The sequence below is a fragment of the Salmo trutta genome, chromosome 28 (assembly GCF_901001165.1).
Source record: "Salmo trutta chromosome 28, fSalTru1.1, whole genome shotgun sequence".
NCBI classification, from domain to species: Eukaryota; Metazoa; Chordata; class Actinopteri; order Salmoniformes; family Salmonidae; genus Salmo; species Salmo trutta.
Window position 1 is genome coordinate 37,811,217 of NC_042984.1, and position 19,451 is coordinate 37,830,667.

The 19,451-nt window shown below is 42.9% G+C and overlaps 1 protein-coding gene across 1 annotated transcript in view; it reads right to left on the reverse strand.

Annotated features, from left to right (window-relative positions):
• LOC115166163 (cadherin-4) overlaps nt 1–17,171 on the reverse strand; it is a 363,183-nt gene extending 346,012 nt beyond the window's left edge. Inside the window, exons 1-2 of the mRNA XM_029719906.1 lie at nt 16,687–17,171; nt 12,841–12,952 (exon numbers count right to left, since the gene is read on the reverse strand). Coding sequence (XP_029575766.1) covers nt 12,841–12,952; nt 16,687–16,743 — 169 coding nt within the window. The 5' untranslated portion in view covers nt 16,744–17,171. The remainder of the gene's footprint in view (nt 1–12,840; nt 12,953–16,686) is intronic.
• Between the last annotated feature and the right edge of the window lie 2,280 nt (nt 17,172–19,451).

Genomic DNA, 19,451 nt, shown 5'->3' on the forward strand with positions numbered 1-19,451 from the left:
TCCTGAAATAGCAAATTCCCTGTCTTTCTGTCTGTGTGTGTGTGTAAGGGACAGTGTGTGTTTGCACTAGGGTATAAAGCTTTATCCCTGGCCTCCTCTGCTCCAGTGTTGAGAGGATCGTTTTTTTTCTAGAAGAACAGCCTTGCTGAAGGATATGGTCAGCGTGACTCTCGAGGAAAGAGAAAACCGCCTTGGAGCTTATTGTTATTCTGCCGGCGTAATCCCTGTCCATCCCAAGTATTCCAGACAGAGTAACAGCCCAGGGCCCAAAAGGCTAGCTAGCTCCTCAGGACAACTAAACTATTTCAGCTCAGACAGCAGAGACAGCTTAACACAGCCGCTATACACACCTAATCTGCCATGGCCACAACAACCTCCCGCAGTCCAACTGCCCTCACACACACACACACACACAGCAGGATGTATATGTGTGTGCGCGCATGTGCATGTGTGTATGTGTGTCTCAAGACCAGTGCCCTCTTGTCATCTGTCCGCCCTCCTAGCAGTACACAAGGGCCATCTGTGCATTAGAGTTTGGAGTCCATGCAGAGTATTGAAACTGCTTTAAGGTCTTCAGGAGGGCCATAACTCCAGTCCTCCAGGACAACATAAGGCACATCATACCAACCAGGAGGTATCTTAAAGCACCTAGAAGATGATAACCCACTGGGCACAGATGTTAATTCAATGTCTATTCCACATTAGTTCAACTTAATTGAAATTCCATAGAAACTGTGTTGATTCAACCAGTGTGTGCCGAGTGGGAAGGACGCCCAGTTCACACACGTCGCACAGTAACTCAATCTGTAAGAAATCGACCACATTTTCGTCCTCCCTCTTCATTCCCCATCTCTTTATGTCCTTCTCTCGGGACCAGAGGAGATGATGTCGAAAATCGCATGAAAAATATAATGGCTTCCACCTGCTTGCTCTCCTCTCTCTATCCTGCAGGATGCCTTTCTACTTACCGGGTAGGGGAAAACCTCACAGGCACTGGTGGATTCCTCATGTCTACAGAGGCAATGGATCCCTGCCCCGCCCCCGACACACAAAACTCACCCAAACACACACACGCACTACCGAAGCTCAACCATATTAACTCCATGAAAAAACCCTGAGCCATATGCTTAACTCATCTCAGCTCACATCTCTACGAGCCTCTCTGGAAACTCTACACTCGTCCCCTGCAACTCCTCACACATACATCACAGCTGATGTTACATGTTTAGTACATTTGTGTCGACTGGCGATTCCAAACGTCTCCCCGAGGCAGCATTAACCTTTGACTTGGCTGGGTATAAAACGGGACTGCAGAATGTCTGCAGTGTCACCACTGATCAACTCCAACATTCAACATCCAACAAATGTCAGTCCTTTAGCCCATCATCCTCAGAACGTATGTGTCTGGAAATCTTAGTTAAATGGATAAAACAGATGGGTTTGCGAGACACTCAATGTACACCACATAATTTGACATCGTGAAAAATAAATACAATATATGAATCCTCAAAATACTATGTAAACATATTTGAAAAAGTTGGGAAGGTGGCGGGTGTATGGTTTAAACATATGTGGTAGGCTGGAGGGGTGGATGAGACATGATTCGAGTTGGATATAAGAGGGAGGAAGTTTGTGAAACATGAGAGAATGATTGACATCAACAGTGAGAGAGACAATGATCGAGAGAATGTGAGAGAAAGAGAGAACAAGAAGATAGAGAATCAGATAAAAGAATGGCGGAGAGAGAGTGAAAAAGGAAGAGACAAAGGAAGCTAAAGTACAAAGATTCCCACCTATTCTGAAGGCGGTGAGGTGGTCTCTGATGGACAATACAGCTACCATGGCCTGTGGTTGCGCTGCGTATAGACTTGGGGTTCAAGATGTGTAAACAGGAAATCAAAACCAGGTTAAATCTACTTGAGAGAGGGAAGAAAAGAACCATTCCTTCCCTCTGGTACCACATTTTATTCAGTCACCTGTTAGTCAGTTAAAAAAAAAAATAATAATAATTTAAATAAAAATTTTCACAACCAAAAACAGTCAATCACCAAATAAGGGTGTTTGAATGTAGCACCAGCAAAAGTTACTTTTGTCCTAAATGTATTTTTGATGTGTGGAGTAAAGCCAGGTGACTACAGAGATCAATTATTTAGGTGACAACGGTCTGTGTTTGTACGGCTTGGATTCTACCCTCTGCTCGCACTGTTATGAATGAAGTGGTATACTCGATCCACTTTGGATATGGTTTGTGAATCAAGAATTGGTTGTAAGAGGACATTCTGGAAAACTGGTTTCAAAACTAATATGAATATCCATGGTTAAATGTAAACTGTTAACTGTACTCAACACACTTCGGCTTACAGCAGGTTCACAGAAGCAGTACTTTCTATGTGATCACCTTTAGGCTTGTGATGCTATTCAAGCGTGTTACATATTACAGAGCTCTGCCACAAAGATACACTGAAGCCCTTCTCCAGCAAGACCTACAGACCACAGCAAGAAAAAACTTGTCACTGAGGGTTTTCAGAAATGCAACCTGACACGGAATTGCGGAGCTATTATCCTGGAGAAACTGCAGCTCAAATCAATTTGTTTTGTTGGGAATGTTAAAGTCCTCACTGCCGGGTCTCCCAGCCTGGGAACGAGTGGTTGATTTAACCCTGTGGAGAGCAGCGTGGCACCGGAATATTCCATGGACATGAGACAGCAGATGGGGTTAAGAGTTGTGAATGAAGGTGAATAGGGAGGGAAAGTAGAAACACACACTAAACCAAAACCTAAATGAGATCAGTCTCACTGTTGACACACACAATGCAGCCTTAGTAATGGAGTATCAGGGAGTCACTGATTCACTGTAGAATGAGCCGGCAAGTTGTGACTGCATGTGTGGGAGTGCACATTTGCCTGGCTGCCTACACACGTGCATGTGTGTGTGTGTGTGTGTGTGTGTGTGTGTGTTTCTGTTTAGTGTATGTGCATGTGCGTGGTGAGCGCAAATGTGTGTGTGAAAAAATGAAATGATTGTATTTGTCACATGCTTCGTAAACAACAGGTGTGGACTAAACGGTGAAATGCTTACTTACAGGCCCTTCCCAACAACGCAGACAGAAAGAAAATAAATCATAGAAACATAAAAAACAAGTAATAAAGGTAATACACAATGAGTAACGATAACTTGGGTATATACAAAGGGTACCCGTGTTGATGTGCAGGGGTGCGAGGTCATTGAGGTAGATATGTACATGTACCTAGGAATAAAGTGACAGATAATAAACAGTAGCAGCGGTTTATGTGATTTAACTATTTAACAGTCTTATGGCTTGGGGGTAGAAGCTGTTCAGGGTCGGTCCTGTTGGTTCCAGACTTGGTGCATCGCTACTGCTTGCTGTGCTGTAGCAGAGAGAGAGAGAGATGTCAATGACTTGGCTGGAGTCTTTGGCAGTTTTTAGGGCCTTCCTCTCACACCGCCTGGCATAGAGCTCCTGGAAGGCAGGGAACTCGGCCCCAGTGATGTATTGGGCCGTACGCACTACCCTCTGTAGCCTTGCGGTCAGATGACAAGCAGTTTCCATACCAAGCATTGATGCAGCCAGTCAAGATGCGCTCAATGGTGCAGCTGTAGAACTTTCTGAGGATCTGAGGACCCATGACAAAATGTTTTCAGCCTCCTGCGTGGGAAGAGGATTTGTCGTGCCCTCTTCCCAATTGTGTTGGTGTGTTTGGACCATGATAGATCCTTAGTGATGGAGACACAGAGGGACTTGAAGCCCTCGACCCGCTCCACTGCAGCCCCGTCGATGTGAATTGGGGAGTGCTCGGCCCTTCATTTCCTGTAGTCCACGATCAGATATTTTGTCTTGCTGACGTTGAGGGAAAGGTTGTTGTCCTGGCTCCACACTGTCAGGTCTTTGACCTCCTCCCTATAGGCTGTCTAATTTTTGTCGGTGATCAGGCCTACCACCGACGTGTTGTCGGCAAACTTAATGATGATGATGTTGGAGTAGTGCCCAGCCACGCAGTCGTGGGTGAACAGAGAGTACAGGAGGGGACTAAGAATGGACTTGAGTGGCCCGTGTTGAGGGTTAGCGTGGCGGATGTATTGTTGCCTACCCTCACCATCTGGGGATGTCCTTTCAGGAAGTCCAGGATCCAGTTGCAGAGGGAGGTGTTCAGTCCCAGGGCCCTTAGCTTAGTGATCAACTTGGAGGGCACTATGTTGTTGAACGCCGAGCTGTAGTCAATAAACAGCATTTTCACTAAGGTGTTCCTTTTGTCCAAGTGGGAAAGGCCAGTGTGCAGTGCAATAGAGATTGCGTCATCTGTGGATCTGTTGGGGCGGTATGTGAATCAGAAAGGGGCCATGTTAAAAATGTCAGTGAAGACACTTGCCATCTGGTCTGTGCATACTCGGAGTACGCATCCTGGCAATCCGTCTAGCCCTGTGTCCTTGTGAATGGTAACCTGTTTAAAGATTTTACCCACATCGGCTACAGAAATCACACAGTTGTCCAGAACAGATGGTGCTCTCACGGATCGTTCAGTGTTACTTGCCACGAAGCGAACGTAGAAGGCATTTAGCTCGTCTGGTAGGCTCGCCTCACTGGGCCGCACGCGGCTGGGTTTCCCTTTGTAATCAGTGATAGTTTGCAAGCCCTGTCACATTCGACAAGCGTCGGAGCTGGTGTAGTAGGATTCAATCTTTTTCCTGTATTGACGCTTTGCCTCTGATGGTTCATCGGAGGGCATAGCGGGATTTCTTATTAGCATCCAGGATAGTGTTCTTGAAAGCGGCAGCTCAAGCCTTTAGCTCAGTGACCGTACGTACATATTCCAACCAGAAGCCATGGATTACAGGCAACAGCCTGCCTGTAATCCATGGCTTCTGGTTGGAATATGTATGTACGGTCACTGTGTGTGTCACTGTGGGGACGACGTCGTCGATGCACTTATTAATGAAGCCAGTTGACTGATATGGTCCCGGAACATATTCCAGTCTGTGCTAGCGAAACAGTGTGTGAGCGTGAATGCGTGGGTTGTTCCACAAAAACACTGCCTTTTGCATTTGAAATTGTGGAAATTGTGCACCAATCATTAATTATAACTTTTTTATCCTGTTATATTAAATGAAAGGGTGTCAATTGGGTACGGCAGACGTGATGCTCATGTCTCCGCCCTAAAAATGGGAGTCATTGCCCCAAATGCGGGAAGGCAGGTGACAAGTTTAGGTCCAAAATAAGCCCATAGAATCACATTGGGTTTGGACAGATTTTGGCGAAACCTCTTGTTTTGCCCCTTTCTCTCTGTAGAGAGCGCATCAATGCAGCTGCATGGAATAGCAGAGGTAAAAATGGTTGTAGTAACTGCTAGGTAACTGCTGTTTGACCCGACATGAAACTAGAGAGTTTTAATCCCGGTGCTGAGCTAGTGCATAGCAGGTAGATAATTATTGTATGGCATGTGTTTGTGGAATGTTAAATCCCCTATTGACCGAGGTGAACGACACTACAGCAACAAGGCTGGCTGGAGTCAATTTTGCTTGTTTTTGCTGTTGTCCAAATTGCATTTTAGAGATTTTAAATTGTGTAGAATTGCAGTAAATTAACTTTAAATATTTCATTTAAAGAATCATTGCAGGAGGGGGAAAACCCCTCCCCCCTGTCACTTTGCCATTAGCTGAAATGACACCCCTGATTAAATTAAGTGGCATTTAATATAGACCACCTAGAGAATTCAATAAATGATTTTTTTCCCCATGAATAACAGCTTGCTCAAGTCCTAATAAATCAAGTGCCCTTTAATATAGACCACATAGAGAACTCAATAAATCAGACTTTTTATATGAATAACGGCTTGCTCTAGAGCCAAAATTCTGCATTTTCACATGCCCCTCCAGTGACCGCGAATTTACCAAAGTTTGGGTAATTAACAGAAAATCTATGGCAATCTATTGACATTTTTTATAATTTAGACTTGAATAATCATCAACAACTGTATTAATATATAGTATACATTTTCTATATCTGTGACCATATTGTTCGTGAGTTTCTATTAAATAGAGATATAGATATAAATAAAGAAAATGTATGAAAAAGGCAACTAATCAACATTGGCATTATTTTCAATGAACTCTGCAACTCTACCAACTATATATTTTTTTCACAACTGCCACTAGTTTCATGCCAAAACATTGACAACAAATATATAATTACATGGTAAAATAAATATATAAAAGGACATTTCATGCTGAAACCTTCATGTTAAACACCAAATGGTATTCACTAAATGTATGGATTATATTTAGGATGTTTAACTGCTTTGCCATTCAATTTTTTTTAATAATCTTATTTAATTATTTAATATACAGTATTTTACATGTGATAAGGCCCCTAAAGGGCCAGAGAAAATGACAGATACCCAAAAAGGCCATTAAATGTATTGCGATAGATTACATCAAATCAATAAGTAATGTAATGTTTTGGGTGAAGCTTGCATTAAATTGCCACTACCTGTTGCACTACCCTGTCAGGAGTCGATTTATGGCTGATTTAAGATGAAAACGCCAACCCTGTCAACCGTGTTCATTTATTTGGCACTTAATGTAGTAATTTTGAAGTTGTACTTGTGCTCTTGATGACAGAATGTTTAAAAAAAATTGGTGAAATCAACCTTTCTTTTTACCAAGTTATACTTCTCAAAAGGCACAGAATTGGTGGAACGACCCGCAAATGAACATTTATGTCCCTGGTTGCTATACAGCATGTTCTCTGCTCTGGCTACAATTCTCTCCCAGGGAGGCAGGCTGCTTCTAACCTCAATCCCAGGATATCTCCCCTGGCTTGGGCACCCTCATGGCCCCTTCCCCTTGAGGGAGACAGGAGGATAAATGATAAAATCTGTACAGGCATGGAGGCGGAGTCTGGCCAAGGAAGAACAGGGTCATGTCCTCCAACACATTTGTTTGGCCTTAACTCTCTAGGTGATGGGCTACTGGGCCTGATTCCCACAACTGGCAAATTCAGTAAGAGTGTGTATTACATTGAGATTGTTATGAAAAATGAATGGAGGGCATTTGGAGGCCAGAATTGTGAAGTGCACACACACACACACACGTATAACTGAGCGATGCCCAAAACCACCACCAACCTGAACAAAGCTCAAGGTCAGCCTTGTCACACGGCATAGCTCTCATTACCAGTAATAGAATCAGCACAGGGACATATAGGATGAGGTTACACCACCTAGCTCTGTTTGTCTGGCTCAACCTGGCCTCGACCCAATATAGCACACCGCACTGTGGCTGGAGAAGAGGCTTGAATACAAAACACTAGGAGATTTGGTTAGCATTAAATATCAAACCTACTGTAATTTGAAAATAAGCCATTTAACCCAATAAGGCTGTGACTGATTCAGATTGTATGTGAGGTTGGTTCCTGGATACTAGGTGATGAAATCTCTGTGTTGGTCTGTGGGAACAGGCGTTTGTAAATCAGACAGTGTTGTAACCCCCTCTGATGTAAACCAGATGTGGAGGTGTTCTGACTCCAATGGTCTCCTGTGTCTGTGATAAAGAGTGTGTCATATCTGAGAGCCCTATAATGAAGGCCAGACACAGCAGGGGATCTGGACCCCCTCAACAGAACTCCTGACAATCCCTCTCAAGGAGGGGTGAGGACCCCCTAACCTTGTACCCCTCTGATCTCATCTCTGCGCCCCAACATTACACTGAATGCTCAACCTATGACCCCCAGCTTGAAGCAGTCACTAACCTACAGTAGTCATAATATGGTTAGTATCCATGGTTCTCTCTCCTAGAGTAAAGTACCTAGCACCTAGTCCTCTGCACCATGTCTCTAACAATCTCATCTTCCTTATTCCCATTACGATAAAATCACTGTGACCCCATCTCTGTCCCTCTCCCCCTTCCCCTCAACTGTGTTGTTCCCCCCTAGAGCAGGGATTTTCAAACGTTCCTTGCCCAGGGAGGCACACCCAGGCAAACTGGCAACCCAGGGGCCCACATATGTTAGCAAAAAATGTATGTCTTGTCTTATCATCAGGTGAATCATAAAAGCAGGTAGAAGTAATAGAAGTAATAGATTTGGTAGACAGTTTTATTATTTTGACCGTGCCCTGACTGTCTAGCTTTCATTTGATTGTTAGTTCTCAAAGATGGTATTATTTAAAAAATACTGTATATATAGTTCAATATATTTTCTGCATGCTTTATATGGTTTTGGTCATTACAGTTGACAATGATCCCGAAAATTACCATTCATTTTGGCAATGAAGCCATTTATCTACTTCCCCAGAATCAAAAGAACAGGAACAGCTAGCATGCTAACAGTTCCTATAGACTTCCAGTCATTGGCTAACGCTAGTTAAACATTGTCTCGTGAAACTACCTCACTTCCTTTATATTGGACGCAGAGGCATAAAAATGGTATCTACGATTCTATTGTAGCTAGCGATTGATTTTCATAAAATTATTATTTTTCACATCCTCAAAAATCACAAAAATAAAAAACGAATACAAAACATCGCCCTAGAGTCATGCATCGGTTCCGATACCCAGGGTTCCATGCAGTTGAACCGCAATAACATCAGCAGGAGGGTGGAATGTAAACATCATTTTAAAGAGGGTCGGCTCACGGTTCAGAACAATTACATTGCAGATGGTAAACATTTTTAAAAATCAAGATAATACACTTTTTAAAAACCCTGGAGCTTGTTGTGTTGTAAATTCCATTCCGTGAGTGGGGAGACAGCCTACCAGCCACGCACGCATAGAGAGCGTGTGGTAGCCGAGAACTGCCCTTGTATGTATGGTGCTAAAACGTTCATTTGTGCACACGCGTTGCCAAGTTTACTTTCCCTGGATAGCCTAGCTCACACGAAAATGTCTCCTAACCGGAGAAATAAAAAGAAAAGGTTATGATAGGGGTATATAGGCTACAACAACATGGTGGAAACAGCGCAAGTGAAATCCCCAGTTTGGATAATTATTACATTAATTCAGGCTTTAGTTCAATAGACCATACGCAGGCCATATAAAGTGTAAACCGGTGCGGCTGGTACAAGTTTAAGTAGCATACTAATTAAATGTACGTGTATTTTAGCAACCTATATTTGATTCTGGGAATGGTTTATTTAAGGTTTAATTAGACCTAAATGTAATATTCATATGTGAATACATACTGAATTATAATTGGATGCATTTTACCGCCGTATCCTACTGTGCAGTGATTGGTTAAGACCACCCAGACGGTTAGGGCATCGTCAGTTGATCGTGGTTGGAGATAGGCGAACATGCAGTTGTAGCTAGTTAATAAAGAGTTATGTTAAGAAACATCCTGTAGTTCTGCGTTTTATTATTTGTACAAAGCGTACAAAACAAGACACTAAACTATTTTATCATCTAAACAATATTGAATGTATTTGTTGTTGTTGTTATGTCGGCTATAGGCTTTCATTAGTTAAGAAGGCAAATTAGAATTCTCTTTTTCCTCAATGCGATTTGAGTGACGCATCGCATTGTGATCATGGCATGGTTTCCTTTTATCCAAATGTTGAATAGAAATGCAACCAATTTAATTCATGCAAATGAGGGGAATAGTAATAATGGACTAATACAAATCACTATTATAAAGCCTACTACTCTGGATTCAAACAAATAATTAAATTAATATGTTATATGGAGGGTAAGAGATCGGCTCTCGAAAAATTATATGCGATTAGCTCAGGTTGCGGAGAAAAATCTGTCCTGATTTCTGGTATCGGGTGGGGTTTGGAATTGATGTGGCCGACGTGGGGCGGGTGCGGCCCCAAAAACGGACCCTTGCAGGACCTTAGTTCCCCTCAGCGTCTCCAGGCTCAGACACCCCGCATCACATCCCAGGCCCTAGTTCTGTCTCTCCCATTACTCCTGCCCACGGCTGACGTCTCCGTGTGTGTGTGTCATTACTCCTTGCCTTGCCTGACGGTTCTGGGTTAAACAATGTTATTATTAAAGTCTTTCCAGAGGAGCTTCCTGCTTCCCCTCTGACACCCTTAACAACGATAAATCAACCGCCCTGTAAATCACACTATGTGCGTGCATGCATGCCTGCATACATACATATGTGTGTGTTCACTGCAGCTGCGTGCTCAGACACACAGATGAAGGCGATAGTGCAGCTGTGTCTCCAGTCTCCACTAGCTGTTACCTGGAGAAGGCAGAGATGTGACTTCCACAGGGTCTTTTAAAATAACACTGAGGAATGGACAAGCCATAAATATCAGATAAGTATAACCATAACTGCCTCTACCCGCTCCTATAATGGATTCCAGGGTTTATATGGATTATATGTCTGTTTCAGTGGGGGAAAATGAGTCTGGGTTATTTTAACTGCCAATTTTAAACATCTCTGTCAAACAAGGGAAAACGGAGACGGAATTCAGAAGTGGCTGATCTTTCTAGCATACACATTCTTCTGGCATTTCATACATCTCTTTCTCATTGCCTTTTGCAGATGTGAGCTTAGAAATGTGTAAGACTTATTAACTAGTGGAAACTGGTATATATATGGCCTGTGTACCAGTGATGGCTGGCTCAGTTATTGTGTTGACACCCCCTGCTGGCCTGATGACTTCACTACTGCATACTGAACATGTTCATGACAAGCAGCTCTTCTCACTCTCTCTCAGCCGGGCGTTAATGTAGCCAGTACTGGACTAAGTCAGAGACCCCTTATCTAAGGCTGGGAATAGCCAGGGACCTCACAATACGATATTATCGCGATACTTAGGTGCCGATACGATATTATGTTGAGATTTTCACTATTCTAAATGTATTGCGATTCGATACAACAATTTAATTGGCATTTAATGTTCCAAACATATTGCTCACCATATGTCTACTGCAGAGAGACAAGAGAGAGCATGAGAAAATGAGTTTTGATCAGTCATGGAAATCAAAGTGCTGAAAACATGTTGGCTCACTATTTAAAAAGAAGATGGAGAACAAGCTGTAGGATGAAAACTTCAAACTATACTTGGAGTCAAAGTACCGACATAATATTTGTCCAAAATAATATTGTGATATGTAACTATATCAATAATCCCCCCCCCCCCATCACCATTATCTACCACACTTCCGTGGTGATCGCCAGCTACACACAAACACATGACAAACATTGACACACTCACATAACATTGTTGTAAGACAATTGAGCGTTATTCCTCTGCCAGAAAACTTTCCAACTACCTTGAATTTTAACTATAATACACAAAAACACTTATTGTTCGATCCAGCTGTGACTCTAGCAGGCCTCTAAGAGTAATAGACAGAGAGATACAGCGCAGCTGTCTAAGACCCACAAAAGAGCTATTGTGCGCCCTCGGCACAACAATGCAGCTTAGCGGTGCTGTGAGGGAAAACCACTGGAATCAATAGAGGATTCTAATTAGCCTACATTGGCAGGAGCGCCGCGAGATTAAACACAGGATGACGATTGGATTTCCTGCACTATCGGCTGTTCAAACTAAGTTGGTTCACAGAGTGCTTGCAACAATGGCTAAAGGTCAAGACAAACAAAAGGCTGAGACTATGCAGTGTGGAAGAGATGGTGGTGGTGGTGAGGGAGGATGGACAATGACAATAAGGATGATGATGATGATGATGATGATTATTATGTGCATCACCACCCTGATCATCTGCAATAAATGTCCTCAAAGAGTGATATGTGTTTCAATTCATTAACAGACCATCAGAGAAGAACAAGAACAGAGGGATGTTTTTTCCCCATTTCCTAAAGCAGTCTTGAGCCCAGCATTCCAACAGTCGTGATACAATGGAACACTGGCATGCACTAACCCTGCAGCTCCAGTAAATAATATCCCCGCAAAGCACAGACACTACAGCCCTCTGCAGCGGATCCTGTTTATGTGTGTGCAAATGTATTTTATCACATTTTGTAATAATGCTTGTAACAATTTAATCAACCTCATATAGAAAGCGTTTCAAATCACTGCACATCTGCACACACACAACCACTGGAAACCTTAATGGAGGGAGGCATGCTCTGCCTCGGAAAGTGAGCTGACCTCACGAGGCGCCACATGAAATAAACCAACACCATTATCCAGATTACCTTTCACTGTTAATCTCAACATCAAATAATTTCTGGGTAACAATTAAGTACCTTACTGTGATTGTTTTAAATTAAAATGGTCAAAAAGAAACAAAAATAGCTTCTTAGCAAAGAGTAATTTCTCAAGCAAGAATTTTGCTAAGACTGTCTGGGAGTGGTCTGAGTAGGGAGGGGCCAACTGAAAACTAGCTGTTATTGGTAGAGGTTTGGAACTCTTTCTTATTGGTCTATTAACTAATTTACCACCTGGTGATGTCACCAGGCAGGTCAAAACTCCATCCCACCAAAAAAGGCTGAAATTTCAGGCAGCCTTTTCAAATAGCTCTTACACTAAAAGGGCTTATTCATTTTCACAATTAGGAAGTCTGGGGGGCAGGATGGGGGACAGAGGGTGTAGATAGCTGCCTAGTGGTGGCTATTCATCAGCATGATGGGCTGGAGGTAGAAGCTATTGGCCATCTGTCAGTTTTTGCCATGATGCTCCTACACTGCCCAAGTCTGAGTGATTGAAGCGGGAAGAACAGGCCGTGGTCAGGTGGCTGAGGTCCTTGATTATTATTATTCCAACCTCATATAGTGTGGAAATATATATAAAACACAAGGGAAAAACATTTTTGACTGCATTGAGCCTTTAAAGAGTGGAGCAGCTCCAACGCTTACCTTCTACTCTGCCCAGTGAAAGACACAGTGAAACACTCATTAAAGACCTTACCTTTAATTATGCTCTGGCTTTGCAGTACATCCCTTGAAATGAGCACAGAGTAGGAACTTTGCGAGAAGCCGGGTCTGCAGGGGGCTTTGGACACGAGGTCTCCATTAGTCCCCTGTGAGAGGAAAGATAATACATTGTGAGACATCTATAAACATTGAATTGGCCGCTTCCCTGAAAGCTGAATGAAACTGTTTACATTTCGGCAGCAGCTATACGACAGAGAGAGATGACCATTGCTCCCATCAAACCACTGGCATGTGAATGTGTTCTATCTGCTCCCTGGCATTCAGGTTAAACAAATGGGGATACTTAGTCAGTTGTACAACTGAATGCATCTTCCACATTTAACCCAACCCCTCTGAATCGACATCCACGTCTTCGGCGCCCGGGGAACAGTGGGTTAAACTGGCTTGCTCAGGGGCAGATTTTTACCTTGTCAACTCGGGGATTAGATCCAGCAACCACAATGAATACACAGTTGGTATGTCAGTGAATAAAGACAACATTAGCATCTTCAAATAATCAGGGGGGGCGAGGGCATGTTTGGCCTCATACTCTCCCCATTGTTCATTCAAGGGTTGCAATAGAGGTGGTACAAATACAGCAGACATGGAAACAGAGTGTTCATATTGGTGAAAGCATTCAAGGGATTTGGAATGTGTGGACGACACACACGCACCTGCACACACCACACTCCCACAACAAACAGAAACCCTTGGTGGCTGCAGAGCTGATCCACCCTGCTCCAGATCTCCCTCCACCACCATCATGGAGTCTGTATAGTGAGACTCTGAGCCCTATTCAATCCAAATCAGGTATCAGATTTAATTAACAACTTTCTAGACAAATGCCAGTGCAGCAAGTAAGTTCGATTGAATGTATTGTTGAGTATTTTGTTACACATTTACACTAATTCAACATACATTTTTTCCAATACATGAAAGTAGTTTTTATTGATCCTGTAGACCAGGTACTAGCAGATGTGATTTGGTAGGGTCCTCAGTGCAGGGGGCAGTGGAGGGATCTATGGAACAGGCTGCCATTCAGAAGAGAAGACTGGAAACAGGGGAAACCTGCATTATCTGATCCGATACAATTTAAAAAATGTAACTGGGAATCCTGACACTCAACCTGCCAGAGGGCATAGGGAATTTAATGAGGGCTCATTGTGTGGGATAAATGATGGCGCCTCCACACCCACACAGACGACACACACACAGGACAGTTGTTGTTCTTGTTGTGTGTGTGTACGCCTGCACACTTAGGCTACACTTCAGGGTCCTTCCATGTAATTTCACCCTGTAAGCAGTCTATGGACAAGGTATGACAGCAACCCATGCTTTGGTTTTGTTTACCTGGCCACTGGTTCAAATGCTAACTTTTTAGCATTTGTGGCACAAATCCAATGCAAGTCAATGGTACTTATATTAGCATTTTCGTGCTTCATATCTAAAGAATCTATAAGTAAAAATGTTTGATATTTTAGGGTGATTTGAAAATTAAACGTGAAAATGATAAAATACAGTACCAGTCAAATGTTTGGACACACCTATGGTTTTTCTTTTCTTTTTACTATTTTCTACATTGTAGAATAATAGTGAAGATATCAAAACTATGAAATAACACATATGGAATCATGTAGTAACCAAAAAAACAGTCTTGACCAACAGTCTTGAAGGAGTTCCCACATATGCTGAGCACTTGTTGGCAGATTTTCCTTCACTCTGCAGTCAAACTCATCCCAAAGCATCTCTATTGGGTTGAGATTGGGTGATTGTGGAGGCCAGGTCATCTGATGCAGTACTCCATCACTCTCCTTATTGGTCAAATAGCCCTTACACAGCCTGGAGGTGTGTTTTGGGTCATTGTCCTATTAAAAAAAAAATGATAGTCCCACTAAGTGCAAACCAGATGCGATGGCGTATCGCTGCTGAATGCTGTGGTAGCCATGCTGGTTAAGTGTGCCTTGAATTCTAAATAAATCACATACAGTGTCACCAGCAAAGCACCCCCCACACCATCACACCACCTCCTCCATGCTTCACACAGGAAACCACATATGCAGAGTAGGTGAACAGATGATCTCTACGTCTCACAAAGATGGCGGTTGGAACCGAAAATCCAAAATTTGGACTCATCAGACCAAAGGACAGATTTCCAACGGTCTAATGTCCATTACTCGTGTTTCTTGGCCCAAGCAAGTCTTTTCTTATTATTGGTGTCCTTTCATAGTGGTTTCTTTGCAGCAATTCGACCATGAAGGCCTGATTCACACAGTCTCCTCTGAACAGTTGATGTTGAGATGTGTCTGTTACTTTAAATCTGTTTCAGCATTTATTTGGGCTGCAATTTCTGAGGTGCAGTTAACTCTAATGAACTTATCTTCTGCAGCAGAGGTAACTCTGGATCTTCCTTTCCTGTGGCGGTACTCATGAGAGCCAGTTTCATTATAGCGCTTGATGGCCATCTTCTGTATACCACCCCTACCTTGCCACAACACCACTGATTGGCTCAAACGCATTAAGGAAAAAAAATCCACAAATGAACTTTTAACAAGGCACACCTGTTAATTGAAATGCATTCCAGGTGACAACCTCAAAGCTGGTTGAAAGAATTAAAAGTGTGCAAAGCTGTCCTCAAGGCAAAGGGTGGCTACTTTGAAAAATCTCAAATATAAAATATTGTTTAACACTTTTATGGTTACTACATGATTCCATACGTCTTATTTGGCTGGTACTGTATGGAGGGTCCATGGGTGGCTTTTGAGTATTATTGGCTAGTAGTATTACAGACAAACAAATACTGATTTATTTTGGGGGGGGGTTTTCCAAGACAAATCTGAGTGGGCACGCACCCTGCGCCCTTTAAGTGCATGACGCCTCTGTCCACTCATCTGTCACTCCTGTGGTAATGACAATGATAATTCAAGCGTACCATATACAATGCTCATGCATCTATCGTTTTCCAACAGTGCGGAATCCAGGCAACCCTCGAAAGGCACAGGCAGACTGCATGCGGGGAAGACACAACCAGTATCCCACTGAGCGCTACTATGCTGGCAACACCAAGCGAGTTGGCGCACCATAACGGTCCCTGATTTCCCTCTTACTGGATTGCGGAGAATGCAATCAGTTATTGAGGTTTAGGACATTTACCATTAGGCCTGTTTATACTTTTAGGATACATTTGGAGATGGGCATGACATAAGTAAAATATTTGTTTCATTGGACTTGGTCCATAAAATAAACGAGTTAGGGATAGGCAATGCATTAAACGAAACATTTTCATACTATAATAGCCTTCTGCCGAGTACTACAGTTGCGTTGCAGCGTGGCATTTTTGCCAGTGTCAATACAGCCTATTAAAATAAGGAAATAAAAAATATTAAATATCCAGGAAATTAAAAAGAGATGCAATAATAGCCTATGTAAGGCTATACACCAATATTCGCACTCCATCTAGAGCTGCGCGCGGCATAAATTTAGTCAGAATTTGATGGAGGGGTAATGCGCCGAATAAAATAATTTCCTCTAGCCTACGCTATGAACTAATATACATTATAGGCTCATTTGTGTTGAGAAAACGGAAGACAATTCGCATTAAAAAGTATTGTAAGTCTCGTTGGGGGAATAAAGATAGAATATAAAGGCTCACGTTGCGCTTCGAGAAGAAATCACTTGTGTTGGAGAACAAAGTAGCCTTAAATCGAAATAGAATCAACACCAACAAGTTCAGGATCAACCCCAAAACATTGTTACTGCCTCTAATGCTGTGCACTCTGCAACACTGTCCGCAGCATTGGAGCGCAACACTTCCGTAATGTTACTGAAAATGTTGAAATCTCACCCAAAACGCGGCTTGTTGTAAGGCTGATGTCAGCAAGAGAACGAGAGCAGTTTTCATCGTTGCAAGCGAGCAGAGGCTGCTTGAGCTAGAAAAGGCGACACGACTCGTATTTCTTCTCTGGTAAGTGTATAATTTCCCCGCGCCGTGTGATAGCTGGTACGTCCACCCCTGTGCTATTCACTTGCAGTGGTGAGCTCTTCAGAAGTAGAAAGCCCGTCCCGACTTCCCTCGCTCTCTCATCTGCAGGTGAAGAGCGTTGCTCAGCTCAGCAGCACCAAAGCGCTAGGCAGCGAAGCCAGCGTCACTCCAACCCCTCCTATCGCCGGAGAATCCCACTTAAAGACACACAGTGGAGAGGTGGTTAAAGCGAACTGGCTGATTCCTCGGCTATTACACGTAATGGTGGCTGAGAGTTCGCTCTGTAACTGCCATGAAGAGTGAGGTATGGCTGTGTAAACTACTTTAGTTACTCTTCCGATGCTACTATTGACTATGGCCATTCTCCACTTGCATAATATTGCAGGTTTGTGTGGCATTCAGTGGCAACCCGTCATTAAGGGCTGGTTGGGTTTGAGCCATACCTGTTTAGCGAAAATAATTTGCCTGTTTTGCATGTTATTTTGGCATTAATACGTGTCACGTATCAGTTTGCAAACAATGTAAAGACATTTTTTTTGTTAATAAAGCCGCACACAAACATGGTCTCTTTTGCTTTCTTGAGTAAGGCAGCTCTAAAATGCAGGTGTTTCAGCCTGGCTCAGTGCTTTCTGTGGTGGAGGGGCACCCAGCGAAAAATACAGAGCGTAGACGTTGGTGAAAAATACAGAGCGTAGACGTTGGTAATATTCTCCAGTTGAGCCAAAACGTCACCGCAGAATCTACAGGGAGAGCTAGGCAGTTCAAGCCCCCTTGGGTGCTGTCATAGATTTACATTAGAAGTACCCATCCAAGAAGACTCAAGGTCATTGGCCACAGATAAAATGACGTCAAATCACATATGTATCGTAGCTTTGAATGGACTGATCATGTCAACATACAGCAATTAGCTGCTACGCACCTACAGTACCTCAACACCGGAATCAAAAACTCTGGTTTCATGTCAAGTCAAACAGCAGTTACCTAGCCATCTTCCACCTATGCACTGTTTCTAGTGATGTTACTTTTGATACTGGAGCTCCAAGGCATGTGTCGAAATCGATAAGACGCTAACTTCGAAGCAGTGTTCCGATGCGTGTATCACTTAATCCGAAAACGTCATTAACGACGCCCGACGCTTCATTTGATCAAATGCATTTTCAAACGGTGTGTTGCAAAATGCGAGTTGCCACTGATTTTGCAGTGGTTCCGATGCTTTCTACAAATATATTTCGTTTTTTGTACAAAAAGGTTTTCCTGACTAGTAGCTCAGCAGGTAGAGCAGGGAACTATGGAACATTCAGGGACGTGAGGGTATAAAGTCGAATCCCGTTGAAGATACTATATTAAAAAAAAAATGTATGTGAAACCAAACCTTCTACACTGTTGTTCAAATAATTTGTTTTATTTAGTATAGTATAAGCATCTGTCTTAGGCATCCTAAATAATGCCGTAAATGTAGTTTTTGAAAAATAGTAAACTTCAAGGCAACAAAGAGAAGCATGATGTAAGATGCAAACCTGTTCCAACTGATTATAGGCAACTAAAGCCAACCACTTGCCACAGAGTTTCGATGAAAACAGTGGAGAAAAAGAACATCAATCTGATAATCACACACTGCTACTTATTGCTGACCAGCAGATGTCACTAATGTGCATTGTGAACAGATAATGAAGCTTAGAGTAATGAACTGTTTATCAGACAATTTGGTGAAAGCACCAAAGCCATCAGAAAGCCTTTGTTGCCCATCACTAGCTGCGTCGATGCATGGTCCTAAATCCAGACCCATACCTCTACACTTCATTTGCCTTTTAATCAGGATTGGAATGATTTTAGTAGTCTATTTTAAATTGTTGGTGTTGAGCTAGAGTATGGCAATTGCCTGGTGTGTGTGAGTGAGGTACTAAATAGGTAATTACGGTTATACTCTAAAACGTTGAAACTCTAAACAAACCATCACAGTCAACCATATAGCCTAATGTTACATTAAAATATTAAAATGGTACAGATATATGATATCAATGTGTGTGTCCACCACTGGCCGTGTGTATTGGTGTCCTCAACTTCCTCCTAAGGTGGCATTTACTGTATAATAAAACACCTTACCTTCGCCACTCAGGTCTGTGGGCCACTAACGACCCTGACATTGAGCTTTCTCTGATTGACAGGTCACTCTCCATATCTGAAAGGTGCAGGGCTATGAGACAATGGGTTAATCCCATCAAAAGCAGAATGAGTGTACGTTAGCGGACACCTGCTCAGCCAATTTCTCTCCCTCTGACACGCAGGCTTTTTACCACCCCTTCCCTGTCATCTAAATCCTCTGGCACTGAGGATGAGCTACGTCTATGACACTCATATCACTGGGCCCTTTTGCTATCTTACTGCTGGTGTGACGTGGTTGGGATCGTGTCCTGTCCTGTTAAATGTCCCGATTTGACAGGCTTGTTTGTTGAGCTCTGTGTGTGACCGACACGCTATTGAACTAGGGTTGTCTTCTGTCAAGCCTGTGTTAGCCCACTGAGCTAAAGCCTAGGTATTAGTTGGGGGAGCTAACGCAATTCTTCAGATCTCAGGCACACTCACAAAGATGCCACACTTATCAAGTTCTGTCAGGAAAAGCCAGCCAC